General features: G+C 38.3%; 1 protein-coding gene across 2 annotated transcripts in view; it reads left to right on the plus strand.

Moving 5' to 3' along the window:
- The first annotated feature begins 6605 nt into the window (after positions 1-6605).
- The window catches only part of ltk (leukocyte receptor tyrosine kinase), a 67189-nt gene continuing 51430 nt past the window's right edge, over positions 6606-22364 (plus strand). For both annotated transcript variants that reach the window (XM_046855392.1, XM_046855393.1), the window contains exon 1: positions 6606-7055. In XM_046855392.1, coding sequence (XP_046711348.1) covers positions 7001-7055 — 55 coding nt within the window. In that variant the 5' untranslated portion in view covers positions 6606-7000. The remainder of the gene's footprint in view (positions 7056-22364) is intronic.

The raw sequence follows: 22364 nt of genomic DNA on the forward strand, positions 1-22364 counted from the left end.
GTATACTTCATCCATTTAATTAATTCTTTGCTTTCACTGTTTTATATATATATATATATATATATATATATATATATATATATATATATATATATATTATAATTTCCTTTCTGCCTCTCTGTCCTGCATCAAGAATACTAATCTCATGGTTGATATACATTATCTGTCCTCCATTATTTATTTTATGTATTTTCTTTTCCTGATTTGTATTTATACTGTACACTCCTGCTCCTGTGACCTTCTCAATTACATATTTCATCTTAAGAATGTAATACATGCAGAATAGAGGTACTTTAAACAACATCAGAAAAATCACATATACAGCATATGTTACTATTGTGCTTTCACACTAAACATCATGGTGGGTTTTTTGTAAACTTTTATTGGAAAGGTAGTACAGAAAATACTTTCTCCTAAGTAACAATTCAGTATGCGGGTTTTAAAGGGGAAAAAACAGGATAAGTTGCTGGTGACATCACAATGGATCTGCAACAGGCTTTACTTTTCATATATCCTACAAATTGTTGGAACTATACTAGAAGACCATTCACCTAAAATAATAATAAAAAAAATTATATTGTCCTTTGACAATAAAAATGGAAAGCTCTGTCTAACAAAACAATTCAAAATATCCTCTATGTGTTCAGTTGATAATTGTGCCAAATATGACAAATATAGTGTTTAATGTCTTGTTTTTGATCCCACCACTCATAGGAAACACACTTGGAAAAAGGAAACAAAATCTTTTTCAACACGTTTTTTTTCCTTACCTGGTGTCTCATTTTGTGAATTAACTTTCCAGGAATTTGTTGTTTTTATTTTATATAACAGAGAACGAAGTTGTCATTGTTTTTAAAAGATAGCTTTAGCATGTTTCTGTTCCTCATACTCTCATTAAAAATTATTTTATTCAAATTTAGTTCAAATTTAGTTCCCCAAAAAGGCAGCAAAAAGGGCCCCACTCTGCTCCTGAGTCCTGTTGAGGTCACTACTGCAGGCCCAAGCCTTGCTGACTATGTCTGCCCCCGGATTTCTCCAAGGTGTTTGCCTGGCCACTGGGTTTCGCTTAAGTCATAGTTTCTGCAGAGGACGTCGCTCTGCCTCGGACCTCTGCGGAGGACGTCGCTCCACCTCAGACCTCTGCAGAGGGAGATCACGTCGAACCTAAAGCCTGGTTGCCAACCAGAGAACTGCCCCTGGGTACAGCCACCAGGAGGCTCGCTCCACGCTTTATCTGGCCTTTCCTGACCTCCACGGTGTTCCATTGTGTCCACCACTGGCATCAGACCTTCCTCTTGCACTCGCTCAAGGATTTTCGTGGTTGTCCAGTAATTCTCTCCACCGGACCCGCTCCCAAACCCAGGGTGGGTTGCAAAGCATGGCCTCTTCTGTATGCCACCTCTTACTCCCCAGAAAAGCGGACAAATGGGGCCCTCTGGAGACAGCTGTGGAGGGGCGTACTGTCAGGATCTTCAGCGTTTCTAACACAGTGTCGCTTACCCCTACTCTGGCTCTTCTACTTTCCTATACCCACCTGAGCAAAATATACCATTAAACCAATCCCCTATTTAAAAGAAAAAATTTTTGAAATTAGAACTTTTGCTGTAGTAAGTAAGGTATAGAACTGGTCCATTTTCAATTTTGGAGCCAGGCATGAGAGTATTCAATTTTATGTGAAAAGCTACAGGAAGCCAGTGGATGAGAGCCAGCAACTGGATGTGGGCAAATTTGGGAGATTGATAATAAGTAATGTAGCTGAATTCTGGATCCGTTAAAGTGCTTGAAAGCATGCAGAGGAAGAGTAGCCAGGCCAAAAAAATTTTTTGTAAGAAAAAGAACTAAACAAGCATCTGACTGAGTACTGTGAATGTAGTGCGAGATTAACTTGAATATACCTTCACAGTATGTTCCAGGTCAGTTTTGACCTGGCCCAATTTTGAACACAGATTTGATTCGAATGTACACCACTTGTTTAAAGAAAAAAAGCATCTACTATTATACAATATCATGCCTCATTTAACCTAAGGTATGAAAACAAAACAGCCTTAAAGTTTTCATTATATTTTATTGAAAATGTAAATGCCCAGAACAATCTGATACTGCCTTTTATGTCTGCCCTCTTGTGTGCTTGTTGAAGATCAGGGCTAGAATCAGATTGCTGCACTGCTTTTACCAGTGTCTGTCGGATCATCTTAGAAACCCAGATAAATGACCTTTCGGATGGAATGTGTTGCTGTTATAACCTCAGTGACTGAAATGCCAAACCACTCTTCTGATCTCTGTTGGTTAGCTGGTAATTAATGGGTTTTTAAAGTTAAACTTACTTTATAACATTGCAGGTTGTGTTTGTAGATGACATGACATGACATGTCATCACATGGCAGTGTCAAGGCATGCTATGACCTCTGTTCTTTATGTAATTATGATCATACTATGTACTTCAGAGGTAAACAGGAAGAAGGGACAAAAAAACCACACATCTTTCATTTAAGTAGAAGTACAGATACTAATGTTTTAAAAGACTCTGCTAAAAGTTAAAGTACTGACTGCACTTTTTACTCAAGTTAAAGTAAAGAAGTTTGGGGCTCTGACATGTACTTAAGTAAGAAGTAGCCATTACTACTACCTGTTTTAGAGTCACACTGGTAACTGGACCTCATGTCAAATTAACATTAGTGCTGTCAATCGATTCAAATATTTAGGTGCGATTTATCGCATGATTGTCATGAGTAACACGATTAATGCCCTCCGGGGATGAATTTCGCCAACGCATTTTGTGGCATTTTTTCCTCATAATGCTTAAACGAACTTAAAGGGTAAAGGTCTACTTTTATTCATATACACTCATAATAACAACAAACACTGTGCTTTTGTAGTATTTAGTAGTATAAAGAAAACATACAGGGTTCGCTCTCTGCCACCTCTGTCATCTCTCTTCACAGACACAAATAAAGCAACCTGAATCAGTGAATACTTATTTTACAGACAATAAATATATGAATGAAAATGTGTACTTTTAAACAAATTAAGGTGCCATCTTAAACATCCAGTGGACAGTATGAGAGAACTGTACTCAAAGTTCCCAAATTATAACTACTCTAATACAAGATTCACAAATTTGTATAGTCCTGTCAAGCAGACAAGCAGGACATGTGGACATGGTGTTTTATTTCTATGATATTGTGAGAAGATATAGTAAAATAGTCAGTATGTCAAACAATCCAGTGTTGACAAACATCATGTGAAGATACATTGGATGAATTTAATCAAACTCCATTTTGGTGTGTTTCAGGAGAAAAGTCCATTGCCATTACACTTCAGATTATCCTGGAGTTCACCACATGACTAAGAAATTGAATTTTTCATTAAGCAAACTGAATCTTTTCAAAGTCAAATTCTTGCCTTGTATTACACCTTCTTCCAATACACAATAATTATAAAGCTTTTAATCAATGTAATAGTACATTTACATTAAATGAACAACTCTACATTAATTTGACATTAAATTGGACACTGAATGCAACAATAACACCAGGTTTCTTAAATGGTGAGTGTTTAACACAGCATTCACAAATTGGTAAAGATGGACACTGAGCTGGTATTGGTTCAAATTTATTCTAAAAATAAAAGCTGTATTGACATATATCACTTGTTATTTTTCTATCCCAATGCCAGCTTTATGTTTCATTTGTGTTAAATATGTCTTTGTACAACCTTTTGTCAGATATTGATTTAAATGTTTGTGTAACAAAACATTTGCAACTTATGAACAGTGTGCCTGGTGCTTCATCTTTAAAACTGAAATGTGATCGATAGCAAGGCTGATGGACTTCTGGTGCTGCTGACTGAGATTGATTTCAGGTGTTTCAACAGATGCTCTTGGGACTTGCTCTTCATCGGTAGAGTCATTGCCAAGCTGCACTAAAAGGAACATAAAATCATTGCAGATTTCTGGGGATATTTGATTGTTCCATGTTGTAAATAGGCAATAAATATTTGCAAAGTGAAATGTGTCTGTCATCACATGGGGCTGATTCTTTAAGAGTTTAGAACACGCTGTATGAGGGTTTTAACTCATGCAAGATCACATTCATATAAAGGCACATTAACAAATTGTGAATGAACTACCCTGTATTTAACTCCAAGATTAATTAAATACGTCTGCCCCTAAGTTCTTACCAGCATACTTGAAGCTCACTCTAGCAGATATAGTCATGTTGTTTTGAGAAAATGAGACAGCACTGTGGTAGTGGGGTAATCTTTGCTGCAATGCATGCTGATTATATCCTTCAGGTCACTGTGAAAAATGTCATTGTCTACCACTTGCAATAGTTCTGATTGTACACATTAAGTATGTAAAAACAAAATAGCTAAGAACTACAAAGTGTTTTAAATAGGTTCAAAATGATTTTCTGTTGCTTAAAATTTTGTAAACATGCTGGTTTCCTAAGCATATGAATTTTTCTTTTTTTTTAATTATTTCTTTGCAGCTAATTAATCACATTGCTCAAGATGTCTTAATAGTATCAGTGATATGAGTTATAACAAAGTAGTATTAGCAGCAGTCACAAGCTGATAATATTCGTTCATTCATTTGTATACTTTTACTGAAACAGTAATGTACATCTAATGGTTTCCAAATATTTTACAAAGCAGCTGCTAATAATAATTCAAAGTATGACCAATTGGTTTTCTTATCATAGTGTAAAATAATTGTTTGTGTACTCTAAATCAGTAGCATCAAACCAAAGAAACCATTGTAGACATTGATTGGAATTTGAATGATTCATTATGTTTTAATAGTCTCTAATGGTGTCCAGCAGGTTCAAAATGTGATCTCCTGTTTCCAAAAGTGTTATATTGACTGTTAATTGCAACCACTAGACTTCTTCTTCTTCTTTTTCTTTCGGCTTCTCCCATTAGGGGTTGCCACAGCAGATCATCCATCTCCACAACCCCCTGTCCTCTGATTCTGCCTCTGTCATGCCAACTGCCTGCATGTCTTCCTTCACCACATCCATGAACCTCCTCCTTGGCCTTCTCCATCCTCAGCATTCTCCTACCAGTATAACCCATGTCCCTCCTCTGCACATGTCCAATGCACATGCGCTGTTCCTCTAATAAACTCATTTCTAATCCTGTCTATCCTCATCACTCCCAACGAAAACCTTAACATCTTCAACTCTGCTAACATCTTCCACCTCCTGTTTTTTACTCAATGCCACTGTCTCTAAACCATACAACATCGCAGGTCTCACCACAGTCCTATAAACTTTTGCCTTTCACTCTTGCAGATACTCTTCTATCACAAATCACTCCTGCCACTCTTCTCCACCCACTCCACCCTGCCTGCACTCTTTTCTTCACTTCTCTAACACACTCTCCATTTCTTTACACTGTTGACCCCAGGTACCTGAACTCCTCCACCTTCCCACTTCTCCCTGCAACCACACCATTCCATTGCCCTCCCTCTCATTCACACATGTACTCTGTCTTACTCCTACTAACTTTCATTCCCCTTCTCTCCAGAGCGTACCTCCACCTCTCCAAGCTCTTCTCAACCTGGTCACTACTCTCACCACAAATCACAATATCATCCACAAACATCATAGTCCAGGAAGACTCCTGTCTGACTTTGTCCATCAACCTGTCCATCACCACTGCAAACAGGAAAGGGCTCAGAGCTGATCCTTGATGCAGTCCAACTTCCACCTTGAACCAGTCTGTTGTTCCTACTGCACACTTAACTGCTGTCACACTGTCCTCATACATGTCCTGCACCACCCTCACATACTTCTCTGACACACCTGACTTCCTCAGGATCTAATATAAACAATAAACACACCTGACTTCCCCAGGATCTAATATGCGGATCACTAGACATTTTAACAAAATACCAGTAGAGAGGGAATATTAAATCGGTTTGCAGTAAAAACAATCCTAATTTCTATCTATTTTTTTAGCAGGGTGGATAGGGATCCCTAAAACAGCAATAAACATTAGTTACTCAATCTGTTTTAGAGTACCAGTAACAAAACTGGAAGTATATTAGATTATATTAGATTAGATTCGATTCAACTTTATTGTCATTACACATGTACAAGTACAAGTACAAGGCAACGCAATGCAATTTAGGTCTAAACAATAGTGCAATAGCAGCAGGTGCAGGATATACAGTGTTTACATAAGTTACAAAAATTAAACAAAATTGTATTATAGGAGTAATTTACAGATGTGTATGTGCTATGAACATAATATACAGATGACTATTACTATAAACTGAAATTTAGAGAAGGATATGTGCTATAAGCAAAACATATGGATATTACTATAAAAAAAAATTACAAAAGGATATGTACTATGAACATAATATATAGCTATTACTATAAACAAAAATCAGGTGGCTATATACAATGAAGTGTTTTAGTGCAAGATGCATATGTAAACAGTTGGTACTGTCCAGCCAATGCACTAGCATTAGAAACACTTATATCGCAGCATAAAGCTATGATTCAGAATGGACTGTTCCTTTAAAACTTGTCCACATGTCATCTTTATAGGTTTCAGTTCAAGGACTTCCATAACGACGTGGAGAGAGCCAGAAAGTGAACACTGAAATCTTAGCAGACATCAAATACATTTCTCATCTTTCTGAAGGTTTTAAACTCTGAATTAGTGAACAGTGCACTATTAAGATGCTGAGCTGGCGGGCGGCTTTAGGACCAAGTGTGATGGGAAAACTCTATACAGTAGAGAGATAAACAGAGTCGAGTAGCAGGCAGGCAGTCAGTCCTGAGAGTCAGAGAGTCGCGCGCGCGCTGCTACTGCTGCATCATCATCATCCTCATCGTCACAATTCTAATGAATGAGAGCGAAGAGCTGTAAAGAAAAGAGCAGCTCTGTACAGTACGTGGATGCCGATTCGTTTTGTGGTAACGAGTAACAACAAAAAAAGGCTAGAGATTAGCACTTTATTTCCAGTATTCTTTCCGGAGCAGCCATGGATTATCCAGCCGGACAAACTTCCCTGACAGTACTGCTGCTTATTTTGACAGGTGGGTGTTTCATGCGTCAATTGGGGATTGATTTTCAGCGCAATTCATTTTTTTTTCTTTTCTTTTTTTTTTTTTACTTTCATGGACTTTTGGTGGACTTCGTAGAACAGCCGTAAGCATTTTTAGATGTTCTGTTCGATGAGTTTCATGAAAGTTAATACACAAATTTGACAGACTAGTGATCATTTTTGCAATGCATGGCAACCAGTTTTGGTGATTTTTCGTGATAATATATTTTGACTTGTAATGAACACTTGTGCATGAACCCAATCTGCACAGAAGTTTATCGTTTTAATAATAATAGTAGTAGTAGTAGTAATAATAATGATATAATAATAATAATAATAAGAAGAAGAAGAAGAAGAAGAAGAAGAGGAAGAATCATATATGCAAAGAAAAGTAACCAACAAGCAAACAAACATACAGGCAAACAAACATACATCCCTGTGAGCATAGATCGATAGATAGATAGATAGATAGATAGATAGATAGATAGATAGATTGATAGATAGATAGATTGATAGATAGATAGATAGATAGATAGATAGATAGATGTGCTGAATTCAAATCATACCCAATTCATGGTTTCTAATGTAGTTACATGACAACATTAATGATGTACATGTACACACACACACACACACACACACACACACACACACACACACACACACGTTTTATGTGAAATATGTGGCAGTTAACGCTTCATATTATATATTCAGAGCTGATGGCCAGCTTGAGCATTGTATGTGGACCTAAATGATCTGCTTCATTCTTGCTTCCTGGAAATGCGTCAGATCAGATGGTATGTTGCAAATAACAAAAACACTTCTCAAAACATTTTAGAAACTGGAGGATAGCGAGAGGAGACGTTTGCAGAATGATCTGAGCAAAATGAGGTTTTAAAAGTGCTTTCTGCTTGTTTAGTCAGCAGTTTGATGTCAATGGTACAAGTTATTACAGCAAAACTGATTGTATGGGGTTCAACGAATCTGTCTACCATTTGAAAAAACACAAAAGAAGCTAAATATTATAGAATGATATTTTTCAAGATGGAAATATTTTCCTAGTTATATCAGAAAGACATGGACTCAGATCAAACCTGCACTGTAGTACTGCATTTTTGTAGTGCATGGTATATTTTATTATTCAGTTTGTGTCTTGGATAGGATATTTTATCTACTGAAAATACCTGAAAACTGTTTGAGTGCTGTTTCTCTGGTACAGGTTTTTTGTGGTACATAGTTCTATTTTGTTTGATTTGTGCTTTTAGTGAGATTAAATACACAGATACTCAAAAGCAATATCACTGACTGCTTTAAGACATTCTTGAGATGATCAGATTGATGATGTGGCCTCTTGTATAGTGAACAGACCCCAATATTAAAAAAACAGCACAAAGTACATTAATTCTAAAGGACATTTTTATTCCTGAAAAAACCTGTCACTAACAATACATGAAGACATTGTATTGACTTCATATTGATCTTACCTCAATATAATGTTAAGTCCTGCAGCATGGCTTGACTTGCACATTATCTGTCAAGTTGCAACAAGACATACATCAAGAGGGTGTGGACTGTCTGTATATATATATATATATATATATATATATATATATATATATACAGTGCTCAGGGTATATGAGTAAATGAGTACACCCCCTTAGAAAAGTAACATTTTAAACAATATCTTAATGAACACAAAAGCAATTTCTAAAATGTTGCAAGACAAAGTTTAATATAACATCTGTTTAACTTATAACATTAAAGTAATGTTAATACAATAACGTGGATTACACATTTTTCAGTATTACTGATACAGGGTGATACAAAAATAAGTACACCCCACAACAAAAACAACTACATCTAGTACTTTGTATGGCCTCCATGATTTTTATTGACATCACCAAGTCTTCTAGGCATAAAAATGAACAAGTTGGTGACATTTTGCAACATCTATCTTCTCCCATTCTTAAATAATTACCTCTTTTAGAGACCAGATGCAGGATGGAGAGTGATGCTCAACTTGTCTCTCTTCTCTCTACGGATTTCCCATAGGTGTCTGATTGGGTTCAGATCAGAATACATACTTAGCCACTTAATCACTTTCACCCTGTTCTTCTTCAGAAAACCAACAGTGGCCTTAGATGTGTGTTTAGAACGTTTGTCATGTTGAAAAATGCACAATTACCAAGGACATGTGGTGATGGTAGCATCTTCTTTTTCAGTATAGAGCAGTACATCTTTGAATTCATGATACCATCAATGAAATGTAACTGTCTCTGTGAGATGGTTGCAGTTCCATCTTTATAAAATGTTTGTACCACTTTTGCTACAGTATTCTGACTGATAAGAAACGCTTTGCTGATCTTTTTGTAGCCTTCACCTTTTCTAGTGTAAAAAATATATATTTTCTTTTTAAGATCTTGTGACATTTCTATTCCATGTGGTGCCATTGCTGACAGCATGAAATGGGAAAGGGTTTTGTAACACCCTTTTATAGTGAACTATCTGCTGGACACCTGTGTAATGAATGATTAGACTCACCTGTGGTTGAATTCTTGTTAAATTAGACATTTGTAGTCTCAAATTTATTATAATTAACTAATTTCTCATTCATATGATAAAAAAAAAAGATTGTTGTATGCTTTTAGGGTTGCATAGTACCACCTACAAAATAGCGTCACTATGAATCGCAGCAAAGAAAAAAAAAAACTGCTATACTCAACAACATCATTAGAAAAGCTCCAATTATGGCTTCATAAACAGTAACAAGGGAAAACACACTGCTGTAGCTAATGGGGTTAAATAGTCAAGCTTGGATTTAATGGGAAAATTACATGATGCAAGTAATTTGCAGTGCTGCATAAAGCTTTTTAAACCAAATACATACATTTTTCTGTAACGTCCTGACAAAGCAGAAAATTGTAGCTCCCTTATGCCATCTCAGGGAGTTTTTCCTTCCCACATTTGCCACCGGCCTGCTCATTAGGAACAAATTTACACTTATAGAGAAAAATCTTATTTATTCTTTATGACCGCATTATCTGTGTAAAGCTGCTTTGAAACAATGTTTATTGTTAAAAGCTCTACACAAATAAAAATTAATTAACTTAAAATTAATATTATGAAATATTCATGGTCTTATGATATCAAATTCAGTCATGGCCTGCAAACGTGATTTATTAAAAACCACTTCTTCAGTAAGTCTCACTGAACCTCACTAGTAAAGAACTTGAATGTAGAGATAATATCAGGTCAGAAACGGACGCCACCCCAAAAATGCTATTTTATGTGTACAGTACTGTACTGTATCACCATTTTACTTCATTTCTCAATTAATAATTATATTTTTATTAATGTTTCATTAATTTAACATAAAACTAAATAAAAACAATTTTCTATAAGTTTTTTGGTCTATCATGCTATCCGCAAGAGACCAGGAAAATCAGCTAAACTAATTAGTTATGTGGCAAATGCAATTCCGCGATAAACCGGGGGCCGAGATTCGAACCGCAGTAAAGCGGGGGATTACTGTACTAAAAAAGTGTCAATGCATTTTTAAATGATACATCATTAAGCTTCGAATGTAGATAGACATATTTTGTACAGCCCTGACAAGACATTTTTCACTTTGGCATGTTTTCCTCAAATGTAATTATATTCAGTGGAGGATATAACAAAACCGTACCTAACTACCAATTTCTTTTTAACCCAGATGATGTTTTGGGAGAGGCGCAATATGTTCTTGATAGTGTGCGTCATCAAAATGAATCCCTAAATCTAGCACTCAGCGAGAACTTGGACTTGGGTTAGCTGTGCTTTAATTTCTTGACCTTGTAAGTTCTGTACCAGCTACATCAAAGATGTTTTCTTTTTTTATATAGCTACAGGAGAGGAGAAAATTGGGTCTGGCTAGCTGATGAAAAAATGCTTGCATTTGTGGCAATCAGAAAAGCTTTTTTTAATTATTATTATTATTCTTTTTTTGTATGGGTATTAAACTTTAAATTACACAACAGTGTGTGCAATAGAAATGAGTTTGCTTAACACACACACACATATATATATATATATATATATATATATATATATATATATATATATATATATATATATATATATACACACACACACACACACACACACACACACACACACACACACACACACACAGACACCACTTAAGCACACGTGTTTAAACTGATTTCCACAGTCACCACCGCTTTGTTTTGTAAAAATCTAGCTCTTTCATTTACAGGCCAAGACCTCTGTCATCTCTGTTTGTGTTCAGTGTTAAAATAATTAAAATACTTTTATGTCCATAATGGAACCAATATTAAACTTTCTTGTTTTTCTATATAACTGGTATGCATTAGTGGCCCCTGTGCAACAGAAAGGGCATTAATAAATAATGTCTAACAGGTGGATGGATGTTATTGATGACACTGAGACCTGGTTCCTGATGGAAAAACACACTTGTACCACAGTGATTCATATAACATTTTAAAAGCTTTGGACATTTTTATGTAGTGTTTCTATTGTTGTCTTCCATGCCTCCATCATCATATATAATGCTGCTGTTATTTTATGCTCGTAGCCAAAAGGCATGACCTTTCAAAAAGCTTCTGAACATATGAAGTAAGTATGTCATGGGATTACTCCTCTTCATCTTCATCTTCTTCTTTTGGCTTCTCCCATTAGGGGTCGCCACAGCGGATCATCCGTCTCCACAACCCCCTGTCCTCTACATCTGCCTCTGTCACACCAACTACCTGCATGTCTTCCTTTACCACATCCATGAACCTCTTCCTTGGCCTTCCTGGTAGCTCCATCCTCAGCATTCTCCTACCGATATACCCCATGTCCCTCCTCTGCACATGTCCAAACCATCTCAATTTTGTCTCCCTCACTTTGTCTCCAAAACATCCTACATGCGCTGTCCCTCTAATAAACTCACTTCTAATCCTGTCCATCCTTATCACTCCCAACGAAAACCTTAACATCTTCAGCTTTGCTACCTTCAGCTCCACCTCCTGTTTTTTACTCAATGCCACTGTCTCTAAACCATACATCTCAGGTCTCACCACAGTCTTATAAACTTTACCTTTCACTCTTGCAGATACCCTTCTATCACAAATCACTCCTGCCACTCTTCTCCACCCACTCCACCCTGCCTGCACTCTTTTCTTCACTTCTCTAACGCACTCTCCATTACTGTGCACTGTTGACCCCAGGTACCTGAACTCCTCCATCTTCTCCACCTCTTCTCCCTGCAAATGCACCACTCCACTGCCCTCCCTCTCATTCACACATGTACTCTGTCTTACTCCTACTGACCTTCATTCCCCTTCTCTCCAGCGCATACCTCCACCTCTCCCAGCTCTTCTCAACCTGCTCCCTACTCTCCCCACAAATCACAATATCATTCGCAAACAATATAGTCCACGGAGACTCCTGTCTGATCTCATTCGTCAACCTGTCCATCACCGATGCAAACAGGAAAGGGCTCAGAGCCGATCCTTAATGCAGTAAAACCTCCACCTTGAACCAGTCTGTCGTTCCTACTGCACACTTCACTGCTGTCACACTGTCCTCATACATGTCCTGCACCACCCTCACATACTTCTCTGACACACCTGACTTCCTCATACAATACCACAACTCCTCTCTCGGCATCCTGTCGTACGCTTTCTCTAAATCCACAAACACACAATGCAACTCCTTCTGACCTTCTCTATACTTCTCCATCAGCATTCTCAAAGCAAATAAGGCGATAACCTCATGGTGTGACTGATCAACTTAATTTCCTGTAGTTACTGCACATCTCCCTTATTCTTAAAAACCGGTACCAGCACACTCCTCCATTCTTAAGGCATCCTCTCACCTTCCAGAATCTTGTTGAACAATCTGGTTAAAAACTCCACTGCCATCTCTCCTAAACATCTTTATTCTCCTAATAGCTGCTCTCACTTCCTCCTTACTATTCCTATCCACTTCCTGCTTCACCATCTCTAAACCATCCAACCGTCTCTCTCTCTCTCATATTTCTTGTTCTCCAGCTGCTCAAAATACTCCTCTATCTTCTCAACACACTCTCCCACTAGTCAACACATTTCCATCTCCATCCTTTATTGCTCTAACTTGCAGAAAATCCTCCCCAGCTCGGTCCTTCTGCCTGGCCAATCGGTATAAATCCTTTTCTCCTTCCTTAGTGTCCAACTTCTTATACAGCTCCTTTTATGCCTTCTCCTTGGCTTTCGCCACATCCCTCTTTACCTGCTGCCGCATCTCCTCGCACTCCTGCCTACTTTTCTTATCTCTCTTTCGATCCCAATTCTGTTTTGCCATCCTCTTTCTCCTTATGCTTTCCTGCACTTCCTCATTCCGCCACCACATCTCTTTGTCTTCCTTTCTATTTCCAGATGTCACACCAAGTACCTTTCTAGCTGTCTCCCTTATCACTTCTGCAGTAGTTGCCCAATCATCCAGCACCTCTTCACGACCACCGAGTCCCTGTCTGACCTCTTCCTCGAACTTACACTACAGTCTTCCTCCCTCAGTTTCCACCATCTAATTCTTCTTTCAGTCCTCACTCTCCTCCTCTTCTTAACCTCCAAAACCATCCTACAGACCACCATTTGATGCTGTCTAGCTACACTGTCCCCTGCCAACACCTTACAGTCTCCAATCTCCTTCAGGTTGCATCTCCTGCATAGAACATAGTCCACCTGTGTGCACCTTCCTCCACTCTTATACGTCACCCTATGCTCCTCCTTCTTCTTAAAATAAGTGTTCACCACTGCCATTTCCATCCTTTAAGCAAAATCTACCACCATCTGCCCTTCCACAGCCCTCTCCTTGAAGCCATACCTACCCATCACCTCCTCATACCCTCTGTTCCCTTCACCTACATGCCCAAAGTCTGCCCCAATCACCAATTGTTCATTCCTAGGTACACCATCTACCACTTCATCTAATTCACTCCAGATTTTTCCTTCTCCTTCATCTCACAGCCAACTTGTGGAGCAAAAGCACTGATGACATTTATCATCAAACCTTCAACTTCCAGCTTCATGTTCATCACCCTATCAGAAACTCTCTTCACCTCCACTACACTCTTACTGTTCTCTTCCTTCAGGATCACCCCTACACAATTCCTCTTTCCATCCACACCATGGTAGAACAGTTTAAACCCACCTCCAATGTTCCTGGCCTTACTCCCTTTCCACTTGGTCTCCTGAACACACAACATATCTACCTTTCTCCTCTCTATCATATCAGCTACCTCTCTCCCTTTACCAGTCATAGTACCCACATTTAAAGTACAATGGAAGAAAGTCATGTGGTCTAATGAATCCAGATTTACCCTGTTCCAGAGTGATGGGCGCATCAGGGTAGGAGGCAGATTAACAGATGCACCCATTATGTCTAGTGCCTACCATACATACTGCCTGTGGGGGCAGTGCTATGATCTGGGGCTGCTGCAGTTGGTCAGGTCATTCCTTAATGACACAGGCATATTCCAAGATGATAATACCAGGATTACAGTAATCGGGCTTAAATTGTAAAAATTGTACTACTCTGCTCTGAACATTCCAGAAGCCTATCGAAACGATGCCATGGTGAATGTGTGCCGTAATCGAAGCTAAAGGCAGTCCAATGAAATATAAGTGTGTGAATTTATTTTTTTAAATTGGCAGTGTATATATAATGTATCAAATATATATTTACTAAGGCTGTTCTTCTATTCAAAATTTAATATTGTCAATGAATTTCATCATTTCAGCCAAAAATAATAGTGCTGTATGGCAGCCAGTAATAACAGAAGAGGCATGTCTAACCCTTACAGAATCATTTATTTCTATACGATGAAAACATTTGGGTCTGAGGTCAAGATATGAATATGAATATGAATATGAATATGAATATGAATATGACAGACAGACAGACAGACAGACAGACAGACAGACAGACAGACAGCTAGATAGATAGATAGATAGATAGATAGATAGATAGATAGATAGATAGATAGATAGATAGATAGATAGATAATTTTGCAAGGTTGTACTGGAATTCTTGTTCTCTATCAGACATTGGGAATGACATACAGGAGGTGGTTTTAAAATATTGACTTTATGAATTAATATTGTGCATGGGTTTTTATGGCCATAGCCAAGGGAGCACAACTGGCTATGCTTTCTGTGAATGAGGACAATACTCTCTGTCTAGCCTATGCACAAAAACATCTGTGTAATAAGTTAACAGAGAAACAGGGACAGAGACGTGCATTCTTGGCATTTCTATGTGTGCATGCTCTTCCTGTGTCTGTATGCCTTGCCTCCAGGTTCTCCGGTTTCCACTTACATCCCAAAAACACTCCAGTAGGTAGGTTAACTAAAATAGATTTCATGAAAATGTGAATAAATGTACAAATGGGTATGAGTTTGATGCAATCTTAATCTCACACAGGGAGTATTCACAGCTCACGATGATTGTCCCAGCATAGGCTGGGAAATTCACCATTTCCCTGACAGGGATGAGGCAGTTCCTGAGATAAATAAATACCTAATATTAAAACACCACATTATTCAGTGTAAAGGTATGTTTATTCAGGTGTGTGGAAACAATTTAGCATTTTGTGCGTGTGAGTGTCAAATAGTATTATTTTTGCTGTGCTCTTTTCTGTGATGCTTTTAATGATCGAATTATCTAGAGTCCTCCACAGTTTAGTGATTTTCCTGCTGTAACCCATTTATTTTTGCTTTAGGAACAGCTTGTAAATAGTTTTTGCTGTATTTCTGTTATCCACCCAGAAGCATTTTGTTACTCACTGTTACTCAACATTATAAACAAACTACATTTAATATTAAATTGAGCATGATACAAAACAATGTCACAAATTTGATCTTACTGTCTCTGGGTGAATAACATTTTATTCCTAATAATTGTTGTTATATAATGCCACCTGGCAACAATTGTTCTTTTTCATGGCTAATCAAGCAGGTCAGCCCACAGCAAAGAAGGTATTTAGAGAACAAACAGGGAAAAGATTCTAAACCAAAGCCATTTGTTGTCATGTTTTTAGCAACCACAAAAATAAAAAAAATATTGGAAAGTAAGGGAACAAATTTCCACAAATTGAACATTGCATCGCAATTAAGTCCAAGTGTATTTATATGTCATGGAAGTCCAAAGCAAACCTTAATTAATTTTTTTTCTTTTACTCTAACCTAACAAAAACATACCGTATCGCTATCAAACATGCAAAATAAAAACATAGTTTTGTAACAAAGAGGACACTTCCTTTTGTCCATCACAGAACATTGTGAACATAAAGTTGTTCAGAGAAAATACTTAATGTTATGATTTAATGTACTTCAGTGTACACTAAATTTCAAAAAGAGATATAACATACACTTTGTGCACAATCCAAAAATATAAAGGGATTTGTAACTTGACAGATTAGCATGTTGTGAGGTGAACTCAAATGATCTGATCCTATTCCCTCAGGGAGCCCATAGTATCAAAATAGTTTTTTTTTGCTGTTTCCATGGAAGTGAGGAGCTCAAGAAAAAGCACAATGCAACAGTCTTTGGAAAAACAGACAATGGCAGTTAATGTGGTTTTAGGTTACAATGGGTAATGGAGGGTGTTTGTGATAAAACCAATGGGTTTTTAATTAATGGTGCAAGGCTGGGCTCCTAATTATCTGAGGCTTTAATAAGGTTTTTATCATCTTAAACCAGAATCCACTAGACTTTATTTTCTACTAATCTCTGCTTATGTTTGATATCAGAATGTCCAGAATTAAAAAAGGTGTGAATCCACTGTAAAATTCCCTTGGCCTGTGGCAGTCTGGTAGGTTTTTCAATGGACTAGTGCTACAAGATTATCAACTATGTTACTCTGTATCAACTTTTTTGTGACTATAAGAGCATTTTGTTCGGTGTTATTTAATCCACCTCTCTATGGAAAGGTGAAGTGAAAAAGGTTTAGAAGCATGTCGACCGAGCCAGGAATGGGTTCAGTGTTTCTGTTCATTGTACATATTCCTTTTTTTTGTAATTTGTTAGAGTGAGGAATGGCCACTGTTACCATTTCTTCAGGGCAGCTCTTATGCCTAACATTTCCTGTTTCCTCGCATTGTAATTTCTGTCAGCCAAGGAGTGCCTTCTAGAAATGAAAGCAGATGGGAGTAGAGTGGCAAGGTCACCATGGTATTTGGTACACTCTTAAATGTGTTAAATTCCACCATAAACAGTGTAGGTTTATGGTGGTGAAATATAAAAGCCAGGTTTTAGGTGTTGGAAAGCACAGTTGACCTCTTCAGACCACTGCAAGGTGATTCTTGTTTTTTCATAGAAGTGATTTTGGGGTGCTGCTGTGAGCTGACAACTTAGATGAAATGCAGATAGAAGTTTGAAAACCCCAGGAATCTCTGCAGCTCTTGGTGGTTTAGGAGTAGGGACAATAAGTGATGGCTTTGGCTTTTGACTGGACTATTTCTACTCTTCATTCTCTCATATATAATGTAACCAAACGCTTGTTGATGTAGATAATGAGTTTAGTCATTTTCTCAGTATCTTATTCAAAAAGTCATATGGTATCACCAAATATTTATAGTGTCCTGAGCTAGCGATGAAGTCAGTATTTCACACATTACGTTCCAAGATAAGAATTTGTATACCTTCCTAAGATCTAGTTTAGGCTCCTTTTACTTGTTTTATTGTGGCAGGGATTTAAGGTAGTGGATACAGGTGTTTGATTGTAAGTGAATTCAGACATCTGTAACTGATTCAAGGCCATAATCCAGCAATTTTCAAATGATGAAAAGCCCAGCTGCAGTACATGGTCACATGTACCCTTGTTTAAGTGCCCCTTTAATGTAGTATTCCTTTGGTTACTGGAGAGGACAATGGATAGACAGAACCTCTAATGCCACTGGACTTTGAGGTGATTTGAGATTATTGAATGGTAGAATATCTGTGTGCAAGTACTAGTGTGCATATAAAAAGAATTATATACAATAACCCTTCCCTTTCCCAGTGGGGTGCTTTCTATTTCCTTGACCGTCAAAGAGCATGTGAGATGAATAAGGAATTAGTATAAAAATATTTGCTATTGTTTTGTGGAACGCTGCCATTGAGCCACTTGATGAGTTGTGTTCATTGTTTCAAACAGCTATGTGCAAGATGTTGTTGCATACAAAGTCCTTAAGCTAAGTGTCAGTAACAATACACAGTTATGCATATATATATTTATATAATGCATAACTGTGTATTGTTAATTTCACTTACAATATTATATATATATTATGAATTCAAGTGAACCCCCACTTGGGTCAGTCTGATCACCTCTCTTTGTTCATGCTACCCAAATACACACCACTGATCAAACGGGTGAAACCAGCTGTGAGGACAGTAAAGGTATGGCCAGAGGGGGCCATTTCTTCTCTACAGCAAAAGTTTCACGATACTGACTGGAACATGTTTGCCTCACAGGCCACACTGGACTCTCCCACAAACATGGACATTTACACATACCGGATATTTCGGACTATAAGCCGCTACTTTTTTCCCACATTTTGAACCCAGCAGCTTAAACAACGAAGCGGCTAATTAATGGATTTTTCCTGGGTTTTTCCCAGTTTCACAAACTTCAAGGCAAAAAACTGAACCCCGTGACATTAGACCAATGAAATTCCCGAATGGAAACGAAAAAACGCACCTTACCTGTGTGATAAACTCTCCAGAGAAATACAGTGGTACCTTGACCTACGAGTTTAATTCGTTCTGTGGACGAGCTCGTATATCAATTCGCACATCAAATCAGTTTTCAGTATTGAAAATACTTAAAATGGCATTAATCCGTTCCAACCCTCAAAATGACACCCTTTTTATGTTTCATGTTATTTAATTGGAAAATACATTTCTAAATAACAAATCTTGTATTAAAACATAATAGAAAGAGTATGTAAAGATATAATAAGGTTTTATTCAGTGTATTTTCCTTGGAGATAAGACGACTTGAGCTAACGAAAACACCGGTGTGTGTGTGTGTGTGTGTGTGTGTGTGTGTGTGTGTGTGTGTGTGTGTGTGTGTGTGTGTGTGGAGGGGGTGGTAGAGGCGATAAGCGGAGGCGGAGGGAAAACTCGTTTTTTTACTATCACCCCTGTACACTACGTATCCCTAAACTTTACAAATTTTACGTTTTCTTCTTTGCTTATCTTAATTTTTGTCACAATCTTCGCTTTCTGGCTTCGCTTCGCCATCTAGCAGCAGCGTCTCGAAATCGTACCCTTAATTTTTTGCTCGCGTAACAAAGCAAAAAAAATCTACCGAGTGACCGCTCGTACCTCGGAAAACTCGTACATTAATGCACTCGTAGGTCAAGGTACCACTGTAGTTGTGAAAGGAAGGAGGAAGACAGTGAACAATGACTTACTTGGTAGGCTACTGTGTAGATACAAGCCGTTGTAGCGCGTTGAGTCAGAGTGAAGGGAGAGCTTGGTAACTCCAGTTGCAACAGAAATCATATAAGCACAGACAGGTTTCCAAAACTCGTGCTTTTTCTTTTTCTTTGCAACAGCGTTATGGGTTAGTCAAAGAAACTTAGAAATGAGCATCAGAAAATAAAAAGGACATAATCCTCGGTCTCCACACACGCAGTAATACCGGAAGTATGCAGTGCCGGTCTTTTCCCAAAATACCGCTATGCTCCTAATAGAAGCGCAACATATTTCACCTGTTACACCGTGTTTAACGTGTCTTTCATTAAAGCCTGTGTAAAGTACATTAGTGTAGAGACCTGCGGCTTATAGATAGGTGCGCCTTATTTATGTAAAAAATATTATTTGTCAAATTCAGTGGGTGCGGCTTATATAAGGGTGCGCTTTATCGTCCGGAAATTACGGTAATCTGTTTTGGACCATATCAACACGCGCATTGACAATGTCACTACTGTCAAACACATAAAAATGCTTTCCCAATCAGAAGCCGTGGATGAACTTTGTGAAGTCCGTCTACTGTTTAAAGCAAGAGATGCCTTCAAATCTGGCAATGTAGAGTACTACAAAAGAGCAAGGGCCAACCTGAAAGGAGGCATCAGGAGAGCAAAGCTCACATTCAAACTCCACATAGAAGAGCACTTCCACAACTCTGACCCCAGACCCATGTGGAAAGGCATCCAGACAATCACAGAATACAAACCTACAGCTCAACCAACCAGCAGTGCCTTCCAACCGGACGAACTCAATCGCTTTTTTGCTCGTTTCAATCAAGGCATATTTCACCTCAATCACAGACTCTTCTACTGCTTACAGCCGACTTTCACTCTCAACAATGGACGTCTATTCAACGTTTAGTAAAGTGGATGCACGCAAGGCAGCTGGCTCGGATGGCATACCGGGACTTGTTCTCAGAGCATGCGCTGGACAACTGGAACAGGTTTTCACTGACATTTTCAACCTGTCACTGGCCCAAGCCACGGGTTCCTACATGCCTGAAGACCACAACCATCATACCTGTGCCTAAGCACTCAGCTGCCGAATGCCTGAATGACTTTCGCCCAGTTGCACTCACCCCTATCGCTATGAAGTGCTTTGAGAAACTGGTCCTGAATCACCTCACTGCGGGCCTACCACCTACACAAGATCCACACCAGTTTGCCTATTCACCTGAACAGGTCAACAAATGATGCAGTTTCCACAGCTCTTCATTCAGCCCTCACCCACCTGGATAAAAGCAACACCTACATTAGAATGCTGTTAATTGACTTTAGCTCTGCGTTCAATACAGTCCTCCCCACTGTACTGATCACTAAGCTCAGTGACCTGGGTATCTGCACCTCCACTTGCAGATGGATTCTGGACTTTTTCACCAACAGACCTCAATCTGTTAGGTTGGGCAACCAGGTATCATCAACCCTCATTCTAAACACTGGCATCCCACAGGGCTGTGTTCTGAGCCCACTACTCTACTCCCTGTTTACCCACGATTGTGCTTCTAACATCTTTATAGGGTAACTCCAACATCTTTATAGGGTATGCAGATGACACCACCGTGGTCGGCCAGTTCGACAACAATGACGAATCGGCCTACAGGGAAGAGATCCGAAGTCTGACAGCATGGTGTGCCAACAACAACCTTACCCTCAACGCCACAAAGACTAAAGAGCTCATTGTGGACTTTCGGAAATTCAACAGCAGGAGACATCTTCCAATTAACATCAATGGAACTGAGGTAGAGCGAGTCTCCAGCTTTAAGTTCCTGGAAGTCCACATCTCTGAGAACCTGGCAGCAGAACACTTCAGCTCTGGTTAAGAAAGCACAACAACGCCTGTACTTTTTGAGAAGTCTCAAGAAAGCTTATTTGTCCCCAGAGATTTTAATGAGTTTCTACCGCTGCATCATCGAGAGCATCCTGACCAACTTCATCACTGTATGGTACGGAGGCTCCACTGTGTGTGAACATAAAGCCCTGCAAAGGGTGGTCAAACCACCCAACGCATCACTGGCACCCAACTACCTGCAATTGAACACTTTCACCACAGCAGATGTCTGCGCAGAGCTCACAACATTATCAAGGACTCTTCACATCCCAGTCATAAACTGTTAAACCAGGGACAGCTTTTTTCCATCCACCATTACACTACTGAACTTTACACTACACCGCCAGATCACTAAAAAACAAAACACAAAACAAAACACTGTATATAACCTCTGTACTATACATGTACATATTACATAGTATTATCTATATGTATCTTTATACATATGTCTTTATACTCCGTACATTCTGCCCAACATTTCACATTCATGTATATATATATATATATATATATATATATATATATATATATATATATATATATATATATATATACAGTGGAACCCACTTATCTCGACCTCGGTTAACTCGACAACCCTATTAAGTCAACGTCTTTGAAGTGGAACCGCCAAATTCTCGCTTTGTCTAAGCATTTTTTATCGGTTATGTCGACTTTTTTATGTCGCCGAACCCTAATATCTCAAGCACAAGGGGGGAAAAATTTGCCATTTAACGTCAGTTATGTCGATCGACACTGTGCAGCCGCAGAAGAACTCACGAAAGTGGCGGAAAAATCAAGCTTTACAGACGCTACAGGTGTTGTATTGTGTACTGGCATTGAAGAAGAATGTGCAGAAGTGATGGTTATAAGATTATGGCATTTAAGAAATGTGCAAACTGAATGAACAGTCATATATATATATATATATATATATATATATATATATATATATATATATATATATATATATATAT

This window comes from Silurus meridionalis, chromosome 8, assembly GCF_014805685.1.
Source record: "Silurus meridionalis isolate SWU-2019-XX chromosome 8, ASM1480568v1, whole genome shotgun sequence".
Lineage (NCBI taxonomy): Eukaryota > Metazoa > Chordata > Actinopteri > Siluriformes > Siluridae > Silurus > Silurus meridionalis.